General features: G+C 39.8%; 1 protein-coding gene across 4 annotated transcripts in view; it reads left to right on the top strand.

Annotated features, from left to right (window-relative positions):
• Positions 1–11,408, top strand: part of LOC307249415 (inter-alpha-trypsin inhibitor heavy chain H3-like) — a 13,497-nt gene extending 2,089 nt beyond the window's left edge. Inside the window, exons 2-22 of one of the 4 annotated variants that reach the window (XR_013844836.1) lie at positions 1,298–1,333; positions 1,489–1,512; positions 2,150–2,307; positions 2,390–2,494; positions 2,587–2,749; positions 3,009–3,119; positions 3,235–3,363; positions 3,647–3,763; positions 3,848–4,016; positions 4,447–4,572; positions 4,700–4,881; positions 5,021–5,206; positions 6,022–6,161; positions 6,339–6,499; positions 7,004–7,153; positions 7,554–7,667; positions 7,787–7,988; positions 8,395–8,570; positions 8,689–8,800; positions 8,910–9,230; positions 10,871–11,408. Coding sequence is in view for 3 of the 4 variants with exons in the window: in XM_080026118.1 (XP_079882244.1) it covers positions 1,298–1,333; positions 1,489–1,512; positions 2,150–2,307; positions 2,390–2,494; positions 2,587–2,749; positions 3,009–3,119; positions 3,235–3,363; positions 3,647–3,763; positions 3,848–4,016; positions 4,447–4,572; positions 4,700–4,881; positions 5,021–5,206; positions 6,022–6,161; positions 6,339–6,499; positions 7,004–7,153; positions 7,554–7,667; positions 7,787–7,988; positions 8,395–8,570; positions 8,689–8,800; positions 8,910–9,051 (2,703 nt within the window). In the remaining variant the exon portion in view is untranslated. Of the gene's footprint in view, positions 1–1,297; positions 1,334–1,488; positions 1,513–2,149; positions 2,308–2,389; positions 2,495–2,586; positions 2,750–3,008; positions 3,120–3,234; positions 3,364–3,646; positions 3,764–3,847; positions 4,017–4,446; positions 4,573–4,699; positions 4,882–5,020; positions 5,207–6,021; positions 6,162–6,338; positions 6,500–7,003; positions 7,154–7,553; positions 7,668–7,786; positions 7,989–8,394; positions 8,571–8,688; positions 8,801–8,909; positions 9,325–10,870 lie in introns of those variants that run through there. The other 3 variants (XM_080026120.1, XM_080026118.1, XM_080026119.1) reach the window with 3 other exon arrangements.
• The last annotated feature ends 915 nt before the right edge of the window (positions 11,409–12,323 follow it).

Here is a 12,323-nt window from a genome sequence, read left to right as displayed (position 1 = left end):
AGTTAAGCTGTTCTTTCTGTTAGTAAATGCTGGCAAATGTGCCAAAAAGCAGTCGCAGAGATCTTGCAAGGGCAAAAAAAATTCGCTCGCGCCCTGCGGACGCGAGCTTCTGGGTGTTTTTTTTTTTTTTTGGGGGGGGGGGGCATCACTGACAATTTCTGCTTAGGGCACCCAAAAGCGTAGCAGCGGCCCTGGGCACAATGAAAAAAAAAAGTCCTCAGCAGACTGGAATGTTTGGTGTATGTTAGACAGGAGTATTTTGATGCAAATCCAAGTCAAGTCTCAATAAGGCTTTTGAACCTGTCTTGAAACCTGACGTCAAGTGTACTCTTTAGGTTGTCATGTCTAATTATGTCTCACAGCAGTCTCATATGCAGGTTCATTGCAAGTTAAAAAGTGTACAAGACAGCTCTTTTAAAATCTTGGTTGTAATTTATGTTGGAGTGTAGGACAGGAATTCCTGGGTGTAAAACATGAAAACAATATGCACGAGAAGAAGACAGGTCATCCACCCTCGCCAAAAGATCAATAATTGGTTCAGCAGTAACATTGAGATCCCAACCTCAAATGTAATGTGTGGTCAACAACATTTTTGAATTGGCTGTTGGGTTGGGTGGATTTAAAGAGGCGCAAGCAATGCAGAAGCAAGAAGTAAAGCATTTTCACCGAGAATAAGGTGTGCCATTGTAATGAGTGCTCCATCCTCTTGTGCCTTCTGTTCCTCCTTTCCTCTTGCAGACTTCAGCCCCCCTACGCATCACTTTTCTAAACTAACTGTCATTTCAAACCTTCACCTACCTCACCTCTTCACTATAGTCCCTGTGGAGTTTTCCCGCCTGTGATCCACACACCTGCTGCTTCCCTGTTTACATAAAGCATTGTTCATCACTCGATCCAGTTTGTCAGGTCATCTTTTGTTGCTTGCCAGCGTGCCATGTCTGTCTGTTGCTACCTGTTTATTCCTGCCTTTTGGTTGTTTGACCTTTATATCCAAAACTCCTTTCCCACGCCTGCTTTCATTAGTCTGGTTCTGGGTCCACACCTTGTTTCCCTGACGTGTTACCATGCTTGATTTACAATTCCCGAAAAAACTTGCTCTAAAAAAATGTGTTTGATGCATTAATGCCCTTCAGAAATGATACTACTGATGCATTTCTGGTCATGCCAGGGTGTTACTTATGGTAAACATTCAGGGAACCTCGAGTTCAGTGCTGGCAAATAGTTATACGTTTGGTGAACATCTCTTTCCAATCCTTTTCCTTTCTCAATAACCATTCAGTCGAATGTTGTGTTCTAGGAGAATGAAGAAGCTGTGGGCACCAGATCAATAAAGGTATTTTACAAAAGTCTAAAGTTGTATTTTGTCATTGTTTTTTTCCCCCATGCTGTGCTCAAACTTTATGTAACTCATTATTGCTTCACCATGCTAATGAACTCAAAAAGGTCAACTTTGAAATAATCTCATCTGTGTCCCTTTTACTTCTACAGAAACGAAGCGTAGACTCTGCAAATGTAAGGGAATTTTTAATATCATTTTCTAAAACCAAAATAAAGGTATCGCGTTTCCTCACAACAAGGCATGTAGATGTTCATGTATCATTGGCATAATACTTGTGAAACCTGATTATAATGACAAAATACACATGAGACCATGGTCAAGAGAACTGGTAGTTAACATTCATCTCACAGTAGTAGCATTGTTACTGTAGCAAGATGATGTGCACATTTTCATTTAAAACCTCATTGCTTCCAGATGCCACTTGTCCCACGCTTCCCTCCCCTGTGTCCACAGGCATATGTTTAGTTATCCCTGCTTTACTGGAGAAAATAAACAGGAAGTGGAAACTGGAAGTTATTTTTCCATTTGTGTTTTATTCCTCTCTTTGTGAGTATGCCAACCACTAAGAGGTTCGTCTTACATTGTTTACAGAAAAGTGACCTCTCTGTTTTGTGTCATGAATCATTTTCCTCACAACAACTGATCTGAAACTCAGTGGAGGGACAACAAGAGGCTGCCAGTGCTCTCGGCCAACGGTCTTGTTTGTTTGCTATCATACATCATAAAGTTTTAGACTATGCATGCTTATGATTTATAATAAATTAAGCCACCCACCATAGAACGCATTTGACACTCTGCGTATTCTCACAGATGGTAGAGGTGTACAGTGTGACTGTGGACTGCACTGTGACATCTCGTTTCGCCCACACCGTCATGACCTCCAAGGCTCTGAACAAAGCAAACTCCTCCCAGGAAATCTTCTTCGAGGTGGACCTGCCCAAGACAGCCTTCATCAGCAACTTCAGCATGTCAGTCAAACGTCAGTACTTTTGAAAGCAATCATACACCATGTCTTTCTCTTTGTTTGACAAATGTCTTCATGTCTCACAGGGAAATTGATGGTCGGGTGTATGTCGGGGAGGTGAAGGGGAAAGAGAAGGCCAAGAAAGAGTATGAGAAGGCCGTTTCTTCTGGACAGACTGCTGGACTGGTCAAGTATGTTGGACTGAATGATGCAGTGGTTGTTTGAACAAGGGAGTGGTGGTTGGAACGTTACTTGTTCAAGTAATGTTTCCCCATTGTTGCAGGGCATCTGGAAGAAAGATGGAGAAGTTTTCGGTGTCTGTCAACATTGCAGCCGAAAGCAGTGTGACCTTCATCCTGACCTACGAGGAGCTCCTTCAGAGGAACCTGGGCCATTATGAGATTCTGACCAGAGTTCAACCCAAACAACCAGTGCAGGAATTTCAGGTTGAGCACACTCTCTGCATTTATTTTTCAGAAAATAACATATTTAGTAGAGAGGAGCTGAAGAACTGCTCACATAAGAAACATTTGTCACAATATTCCCGCGGTTGATCTGCTTTAGTGATTTTGTGTGTGTGTGTGTGTGTGTGTGTGTGTGTGTGTGTGTGTGTGTGTGTGTGTGTGTGTGTGTGTGTGTGTGTGTGTGTGTGTGTGTGTGTGTGTGTGTGTGTGTGTGTGTGTGTGTGTGTCTGTGTGGAATTAGATTGTAGCAAACATCTATGAGCCCCAGGGCCTCGATTTTGTGGAGCCCACTGCGACTTTCCTCACCAATGACCTACTGTCCCTGGTGGAGATGACCGTAGTAGACACAAAGGTAAAGGGTTACAGTTGCTGTCTATCTTTTTAAACACCTAAGAACTTTATGTTGACTTTTTTTTTTAAAGCATAAATGATGTATCCAATTAATATGTATCTCCTTTGACTCTCAGGCACACATTTCTTTTTCGCCAACACTGGAGCAGCAGAGGAAGTGTCCAGGATGTGAAGGCACCATTATTGATGGAGATTTCATCATCAAGTACGATGTTAAGCGAAAGAAGGGACTGGGGGAAATTCAGGTCAGCTGCAAATTAGACTGTTTATATTACCTGAAGCACAATGTCATGAGATCCATCTGCACGGTTGCTGCCTCTTTTCACATTAACCCTGGCTTTAATTGACCAAACTCAAATAGGCTCTTAGAAACCACAAACAGCATTTTTTTATTAACTTGAAGTGGACAAATTATATTCCCTTTTAATCATAGTTTTACTTCTCTAGCAGTTCAAGGTGTGAACAGGTGTTGTGTCCTTGTGCTTCATTTCCATATTAGTCTTGATCCAATGCTGTATTTCTACTCAGATTGTGAACGGCTACTTTGTGCACTTCTTTGCTCCACCCGACCTGCCCAGAGTACCAAAGAACGTAGTGTTTGTGATTGACAGGAGCGGATCAATGAGTGGAAGAAAGATAGAACAGGTGAGAGACTCTTCAGACTGTAAATGCAGTACTGATCTATTGATGCCTACATGCACATCTTTTGACCTCTGTAATTCCTTCTAGACGCGACAGGCATTGCAGGCAATCCTCAAAGACCTTCATGAGGAGGACCACTTCGCCCTCATCTTGTTTGATAATAACATTGTCACCTGGAAGGACACTCTTACCAAGGCAACAGAGGGAAATGTGTCTGAGGCCATTGCATATGTCAGTAAACTAAAGGACAAAGGAGGTTTGTGGAAAACAAGTGGTACCAACTTTTATGTCAAATGTTTTGTGCCCTTCCTTATTCTGGCGGCTGGAAATCCAGTCTAAATAAATACATTTTCCAAGTTGTCAAACAAGAGTCGAGGAAGTCAGATGACAAATCAAGACACAAAGAGTTAATTGATGTGCTTCAGAGGTACTGATAGGTGGATCTTGTTACAGTTAGACAGAGTTAGGCTATACCATTTCCTCCTTGCTTCCAGTCTATACGCTAAGGCTGTTGGCTGTATCTTCATATTTAGTGGACAGAAATGAGAGTGGTATTGATCTTCTTGTCTAAATCCCAGCAAGAAAGCCTTTTTCACAAATTGTTGAACTATTCCTTTACCTGATTTTCTCTATAACAGTGTAATCTCTTAGATATTTTGATGTTAATCTGTGTCATTGCCTTTCAGCCACCAATATCAACGACGCCGTTCTGAGGGCAGTGAGCATGCTGGTAAAAGAGAGAGAAGATAAGAACGTTCCAGAGAGGAGTGCGGATATGATTATTTTACTTACTGATGGGATGCCAAACAGCGGTGAGCTGTCTTAATTTAGAAGATTATAATATATCTGGTCACTTTATGAAGCACAAGTGAAGCAGCTCAAACCAAGGCTTTGCCCAAACGTAATTCATGCATGCCTGCATGCTTTTGTTTTTTGAAGGAGAGTATAATACCCTGAAGATCCAGCAGAACGTGCATTCTGCTATAAGAGGGAAGATGTCTTTGTTCTGTCTTGGATTCGGAAATGATGTGCGATATTCTTTCCTCGATGTGATGAGCAGAGAAAACAAAGGTCTGGCCCGCAGAATTTATGAGGGTTCAGATGTAACACTACAACTTCAGGTAGAGCAAAATTTAATATTTTTTTTTTAGATTTACAACAAAGACAATGCACATGCAAGTCTGGTTTTTGACGTGTCTGAACCTGCAAAGACATTTGGCAAACAGATGTTGCATGGTTTGGAATGTGTCTTTGTTCCAGGGTTTCTATGCAGAGGTGTCCAGCCCTCTGCTCCTGGAGGTGGACTTGCGTTACCCTGACAACGCTGTGGACTTGTTGACCAAAAAACACTACAGCCAGTTGTTTAACGGCTCGGAGATTGTAGTGTCCGGTCGGCTGACGGACAGCAGCCAGGATAACTTCTTGGTGGAAGTGTTTGCCAAGGGGGTGAGAAATAGACAGAAATATGTCAAATAAAACACGATAAAGATTAAGCAAGACAATGTATGTGCTTCTTCTCATCTGAGAATTTTGAAGGGATTGGAGTATTAGGACTGAATTGATCTAGATTGTTTTTTTTTAATTAATTAAGTATGTTGTCTTATTTTGCCCCTCCATTTTCTCAACATTTGGTCCAGACTGAAGAATCTGTTATTAATTGGTGTGGCTTTCGTAAAACGTTATAAATACAGGCTTGGACCCTAATGGCTGAATCATACTGACTTTAGTGAGCCCCTTTTTAGTGTTTACTGTGAGTCCGGATGTCTTCATCTTTTTGTACACAGGGATTTTGATTGTATATTCCTTTCTTATTCCACATGATTTCAGTCTTGCTTTCCTCCTGCTAACTTAGGGGTCTGCTGATTTCTCACACATTCGTGAGGTATAGAGACCAAGAGAACACACCTATAAAAAGAGCACAAAAAGAGCGGAAACTAATATAAATTGTTTACCAGGATACAACATTCAAGGACATATTAAATGTAATTCTTAGTGTAGCTTACTTAACAATGTACAAGTAAAGGTACAAAAACGACCTATCGCATGCTAGTATGCTAAACTAAAATGGTGAAAATGACAAACATAAGCTTGTTAGTTTTGTCATTGTAAGTATGTTAGCATGTGGATATTGGCATTTAGCTCAAAGCAAAGTGCTCACAGCGTCATCGGGATGCTAGCATGGCTTTAGAATGGCTTTAGAATATTAGAGTTGTTATTAGATCTTATTAACATCTGTCATTTGATCTCTTCTATCGCTCTAGCCTGAAGAGGACTTCTTGGTGCAGGGAAAGGCCAGTGTGCTAAACTTGGATGTAATCTACCCAGAACAGGAGTACATCTTTGGGGATTTCTCTGAGCGCCTGTGGGCCTACCTCACCATCCAGCAGCTACTGAAGGACATGTTTGTTAATCAGAATATAGCCAGATTTATCTACACCTGCACAAAGAGGATTTGAAGCAACGTTCCTTGTGAACTGGGACAGATTATCCAAAGATTATTATTGCACATCATGTGCGTCAAATGTCACTCCTAAACAACCAACTTATTTCTCTTTCTTTTCTTTTTTTAATCTCCCAGTGACATTGGTACTCAGCAGCAGAAAGACATTGCGACAGCCAAGGCCTTAGACATGTCGGTGCGATACAGCTTTGTCACCCCTCTCACCTCCATGGTGGTCACCAAGCCTGAAACCGAGAAAGGACCAGGAAGCCCTCTCATTGCTGATAAACTGACTGAGGGTAAGGGAGGAAAGACAGGCCTTAAAAAATGCACTCTGGGCTTGGTTCTCCTGAACATGGCTGCTGTAAATGCAACCAGTTGTGTTTAATAAGTATAATGAGCATAAACACCCTGCGTTCCAATACACATACTTCTATGCTATTCAGTATAGTAGAAAGACTTAGGATGTCCCAATACATGATGTCAAATGCAGTGTGCCGAAAAATACACGGATGTCCAACTACATTCAGTTGCCATGTTTAGTGTACAAACAGTGGACCTAATAAAAGAATGACACCGTATTTAAAAAATGACGTCCCAAGCAGCTGATTTATTTCATTAATAATATTAATGAAGTGATATAGATCAACTAAGCAGACTAGTAAACCAGAATATTATTTTTAAATATACAGTATAGCACATTGTAAGCGTAAGAAACCTGCTGAATCAATTTGTGTAATTTAAACGTGCTAAAGAAATCCAACTAACTTTGTATTGTTTTTAACCTTTTCCCGGCTTGACAGACCAGCGACAGATAGCAGAAAGAAACATAGGTGTGTCAAAAAGTTCCTTGTCCCACGCCAGTTCAAGCAGCACCAGTTCCAAAGGCACCAGTTCCCATGGCAGCAGTTCCCGTGGCGCCACTCGTTCCCAATCCCGTCTCCATTCAGATGGTAAGATTTTCTTACAGCAGAAGTTTAACTATTACATAACTTCATCATATTTGTGACTTCATTGTTCCTGACACTCATGATGCATAGAAGAAAATGCACTCATTAAACACTGTAATCATTAACGTGTTTCTCTTAAAAATGCAACCATAAATGGTCAGTCATTATCAGGTACTCTGATTATGACTCCTCTTTTTTCCATCACAGCAGTTGTTGTTTGATCACCAAATGTATCAAATATTTTATACTTAAGATATCAGGGTAATAAACTAGTTTTACTGTTGTTGCAAATTGTATTGTAATCATTGTTACAGCACACCTATATACCTATTATAGTTGAGTCAGAGTCTGAGTACTATATATGCTTTAAGTCTGACATGATTCTCTAATGAAATTTGTGCAGTGGACGGAGATCCTCATTTCATGATAGAGCTGCCAGACAGAAATGACGCGCTGTGCTTCAACATCAACGACAAACCAGGAACCATTTTAAACCTGGTCAGAGACCCCCAATCAGGTCAGTGTTAAGACAATACTCACTCAATTGTTCTTAAAATAGAATGCTAGTGTCTTGTTGTTGTTGCTGCTGCAATCAATAGGAGTTGGGACATAACTCAAACCTGTCATTATTTTCAGGCTTTGTGGTAAATGGCCAAATTATTGGTAAGAAGAAAGTTGTTCCCGAAGGTAAAATCAACACTTACTTTGGCAGTTTTGGTATCATCCACAAGAAGCTGGGGGTGAGGCTGGAGGTGAACACTCAAGACATCTCAGTCTTCTACAATGGCAAGCTTGTCAAGATGCTGTGGTCTGATACAGCCTCAGTCAAAGACACTAAGTGAGTAACACTGCTTTGCAAATGTTTTCCAAAGTTATGGGAAGATAACACATGTTTTAAACTGAAATGATAGAAACATTTAAGTACGTTTTGCAAAATGAATATATCAATATTTTATCAAAAAGGGGTAGTACACACAAAAACATTTATATTGTTATCTATTAAAAATACCACTCCTACAGTAAAGCAAAATATAAGTATAACGTATACTGTATAATATATGTGTATTTTTTATTTCAAATTGTACATCATCAAACCTACACTAATAATTTAGTTCAACCACACTTAAATCACATCTACAAATGAATCTTCACTTGGTTCCTGTAAATCACAAAGAAACAAAATAATTGCAACTTTGTTGTCTTGCTGTCAACTACTGGTCACATCTCCTATGTCTCTCCTCCAGTATAGACATCAGGTTGACTAAGAACTGCAGCCTGACAGTGACGCTGAGGCACTCAGTTCAATTTATGGTCATTCGACACACAAAAGTTTGGAAAAGACGCCACGACCAGCAAGACTACCTGGGTTTCTACACCCTGGACAGCCACCACATGTCTGCTTCAGTTCATGGTCTTCTAGGTAGAAAGCACGGAAGTTTCATATCATGATGATGCATCAATCGTGTGTCTATTTTATATGTTTGCTCATTCCTTACTGTGGAAAAACAAAAGATATCAAGTAAACTGTTCCCCTTCAGGTCAGTTCTACCATGGGGTTGCGTTTGAGGTGACTGCCCTGCGTCCAGGTGAGGTCAGGGAGAACTTAAACGCCAGCATGTATGTGAAGGGACAAACACTCAACGTGACCAGGTGCACATGCCTCATAATGAAACACACATAATGAATGCCAGGTGAAGAAGCATTTCTGTATGCATGTAGGGCCTACACACCTCGTCATTGTTTTCTGAATCTCTTCCAGACACTGGCAGAAGGACTTCAGCCGGAATTTTAAGAATGGAGAAAGTCTTTCCTGCTGGTTTGTTGACAACGATGGAACAGGCTTAATCGATGGAAAAAGCTCCGACTATGTTGTGTCAGGGCTTTTTAAAAGCACTTTTTGAATCCTGAAAATTCTAAATCTCACTGACATTGCACTGAGGCCACATCGAGTGGTGCGTTTATAAAATTGCAGATTATAATGAGTCACAGTGAGTGTCTTTATTCAGATATACCACACCTGCAGAAACAAACCAGATAAGGATTTTTTTTTATGTAATGGCAACACAAATCTATATATACAGTCATATGAAAAAGTTTGGGAACCCCTCTCAGCCGGCATTATAATTGACTCTGCTTTCACAAAAAAAAATATAAAAGTGGTATGTCTTTAATTTACCAGGAACAGCTAAGTACTGGGATGTTTTCCAAACAAAGATTTTTTGAAAAGCGGTATTTGGTTGTATGAAATAAAATAAAATGTGAAAAACTGGCTGTGCAAAAATATAGGAACCCTTGTGGTTTTGTTGATTTTAATGCCTGTAACAGCATGTAAAACTGATGACTTTAAACACAAAGTTGGTTGGATTATGTTGTTAAGCCTTGAACCTCATAGAAATGTCTGTTTAATCATGAGAAAAGGTATTTTAGGTGCCTAAATGCAAGTTGCACTTCTCTTTGACTCTGTGCTGAAGTGAGACAGAATGGGATCATCAAAACAGCTCCCAAAAGATCTGAAAAACAAAGATTGTTCATTGTCATGGTTTAGGGGAAGGCTACAAGAAGCTTTCCCAAAGGTTTCAATTGTCAATTTCGACTGTAGGGAACGTTGTCAGGAAATGGAAGGACACATGCATAGTGGCAGTTATACCGAGGCATGGCAGACCAAGAAAAAAACAGGAGCGGCATAGGTGGAGGATTGTGAGAATGGTTGCACACAACCCACAGATCACCTCCAAAGACCTGCAAGAACATCTGGCTGCAGATTGTGTATCTGTACATCGTTCAACAATTCAGCGCAATTTGCACCAAAACATCTGCTTTTTATAAAGACCAAATAACTTAATTTTTGTCTCATCAGTCCAAAGCATTTTCTTCCAATATGAAGCTGGCTTGTCTAAATGAGCTTTTGCATACTCCATGCAACTGTATCTGTGGCGTGGGCGCAGAAAGGGCTTCCTTCTCATCACCTGGCCATACAGATGTTTTGGTGCAAATTGCACTGAATTGTAGAACCATGTACAGATACACAATCTGCAGCCAGATGTTCTTGCAGGTCTTTGGAGGTGATCTTTGGGTTGTGTGCAACCATTCTCACAATCCGCCGCATATGCCGCTCTTGTACTTTTCTTGGTCTGCTAGACCTGGGTTTAACTGCAACTGTGCCTGTGTCCTTCCATTCCCTGACAACGTTCCTTACAGTAGAAATGGACAATTGAAACCTTTGGGAAAGCTTCTTGTAGCCTTCCGCTAAACCATGACAATGAATAATCTTTGTTTTTAAGATCTTTTGGGAGCTGTTTTGATGATCGCATTCTGTCTCACTTCTGCAGAGAGTCAAAGAGAAGTGGAACTTGCATTTAGGCACCTAAAATACCTTTGATCATGATTAAACAGACCTTTATATGATGTTCAAGGCTTAACAACATAATCCAACCAATTTTGTGTTTAAAGTCCTCAGTTTTACATGCTGTTACATGCATTAAAATCAGCAAGACCACAAGGGTTCCCATATTTTTGCACAGCAGTTTTTCACATTTTATTTAATTTCATAAAACTAAATACTGCTTTTCAAAAAATCTTTGTTTGGAAAACATCCCAGTACTTAGCTGTTCCTGGTAAATTAAAGACATACCACTTTTATCTTTATTGTGTGAAAGCAGAGTCAATTATAATGCCGGCTGAGAGGGGTTCCCAAACTTTTTCATATGACTGTATATACAGTATATATGGGATTCCAACTGGCTGCCACTCGTGTTGTTTTTTGGATAACCACAGCTCTGACGGAGCGGCTTTATTGCCACTCTCATTTGAAGCTATTATAACCGGACATTATTTATGAATCATGACAATGTTACTTTCCAGTAGAAGTCTGCTTATTTCACATATCAATGATGAATAGATTTCTCAACACTTTTTTACTGTACATTTATTTTTTTTGCTGTCACTGACACTGGATGTACCTCATTAAGGCCAGTATATTCGGGTGTCAGGGTTTACTGTGTAAGTTTAATGTCATTGACTGATGTAAAGTACAGTGGAAAACCTTGCTTTATATAGGCTACTGGTATACAGCTGGTAATACAAAAAACTGCTTTTGCACTTGCATCAAACATAACATGGCAACAAAGTACATTGTTTGGTCTACTAACTATTGTCAGAAGAACTAGCCTGTATATTCTTTGTAAGATTCAATAAAAAAAAAACAATCACAAAATTATATTTTGCACTCATAAATTATCCTTCTATTTTATTAAAGCAATATCCCACAGGATCATACATGATTGTAAGTGGTCTTTTTGACTCATATAGTTCCATTTTTGAGATGCTTGTTACATATGCTCTTTAAAAAAAAAAAAAATCTGACCTTTACCTGCTCGAGAAGAGGTGAGCAGCAGTCATGAGTGGGCACATATGGACTGGTAAAAAAAGAGGAAACCCCACTGTAATGTGCTTGACACTATAGGCTACAGTATGTCTAAAAGGATGTAATGCAAACTTTTCACTACCAGAGAAATATAATCAACAAGCATCGTCCTGTGGATATCTATATCTATATTGAACATTTGCAAAATGTCTAAACTCAACGATTGTGAGTCAAAGCAGGTGTTCAAATCTAGCCCAAGGGGCTTTTTATGGTAGGCTAATAAAATGTAGACTTAAAGGTAAAGTTTGATACATTATGGGTGTTATTGACACTGAAAAAATATATACAATAAAATGATACATGGTTGTGTTTGATTTATAGATTTTAGGAAGAGTAACATGCTGAGTAGGCTAGGCTACTGGAGGTGAGTTTGGAGCTGGTTCACTGTAAAAAAAAACATACAGTTGGGAACCACACTGTGCTAGGATGTTGTAGCCTACTAGCCTAGCAGGCTACAGCTGGCACTTCACTTCCATCAGCATCAGCATCATTTACTTTGGCAAACATTAAATCCAATAATTTCCTCTGCTGTTAATTTTTTACAATTAGCCTATTTTTAGGCATGTTTTACCTTCCATTTGGTTTATAATGGAAAAAGCAGGTGTACGGCTTGTTGCCATGGACATATAAAGAAGCTTGTTGCACCGAAGCTAAATCTAGGCTAACATGAACACAGATGTGAGAGTTGTGCTCAAGAATAGCCTATACGTTTGGCTTGTAGCCTACTTCGGTTAAACTCCCTCATTATGT

The sequence above is a fragment of the Ammodytes marinus genome (assembly GCF_949987685.1).
Source record: "Ammodytes marinus genome assembly, chromosome: 4".
In the NCBI taxonomy this organism is placed as follows: Eukaryota; Metazoa; Chordata; class Actinopteri; order Uranoscopiformes; family Ammodytidae; genus Ammodytes; species Ammodytes marinus.
The sequence above is the reverse complement of the archived record's forward strand: the minus strand, read 5'-3'. Positions and strand labels throughout refer to the sequence as shown.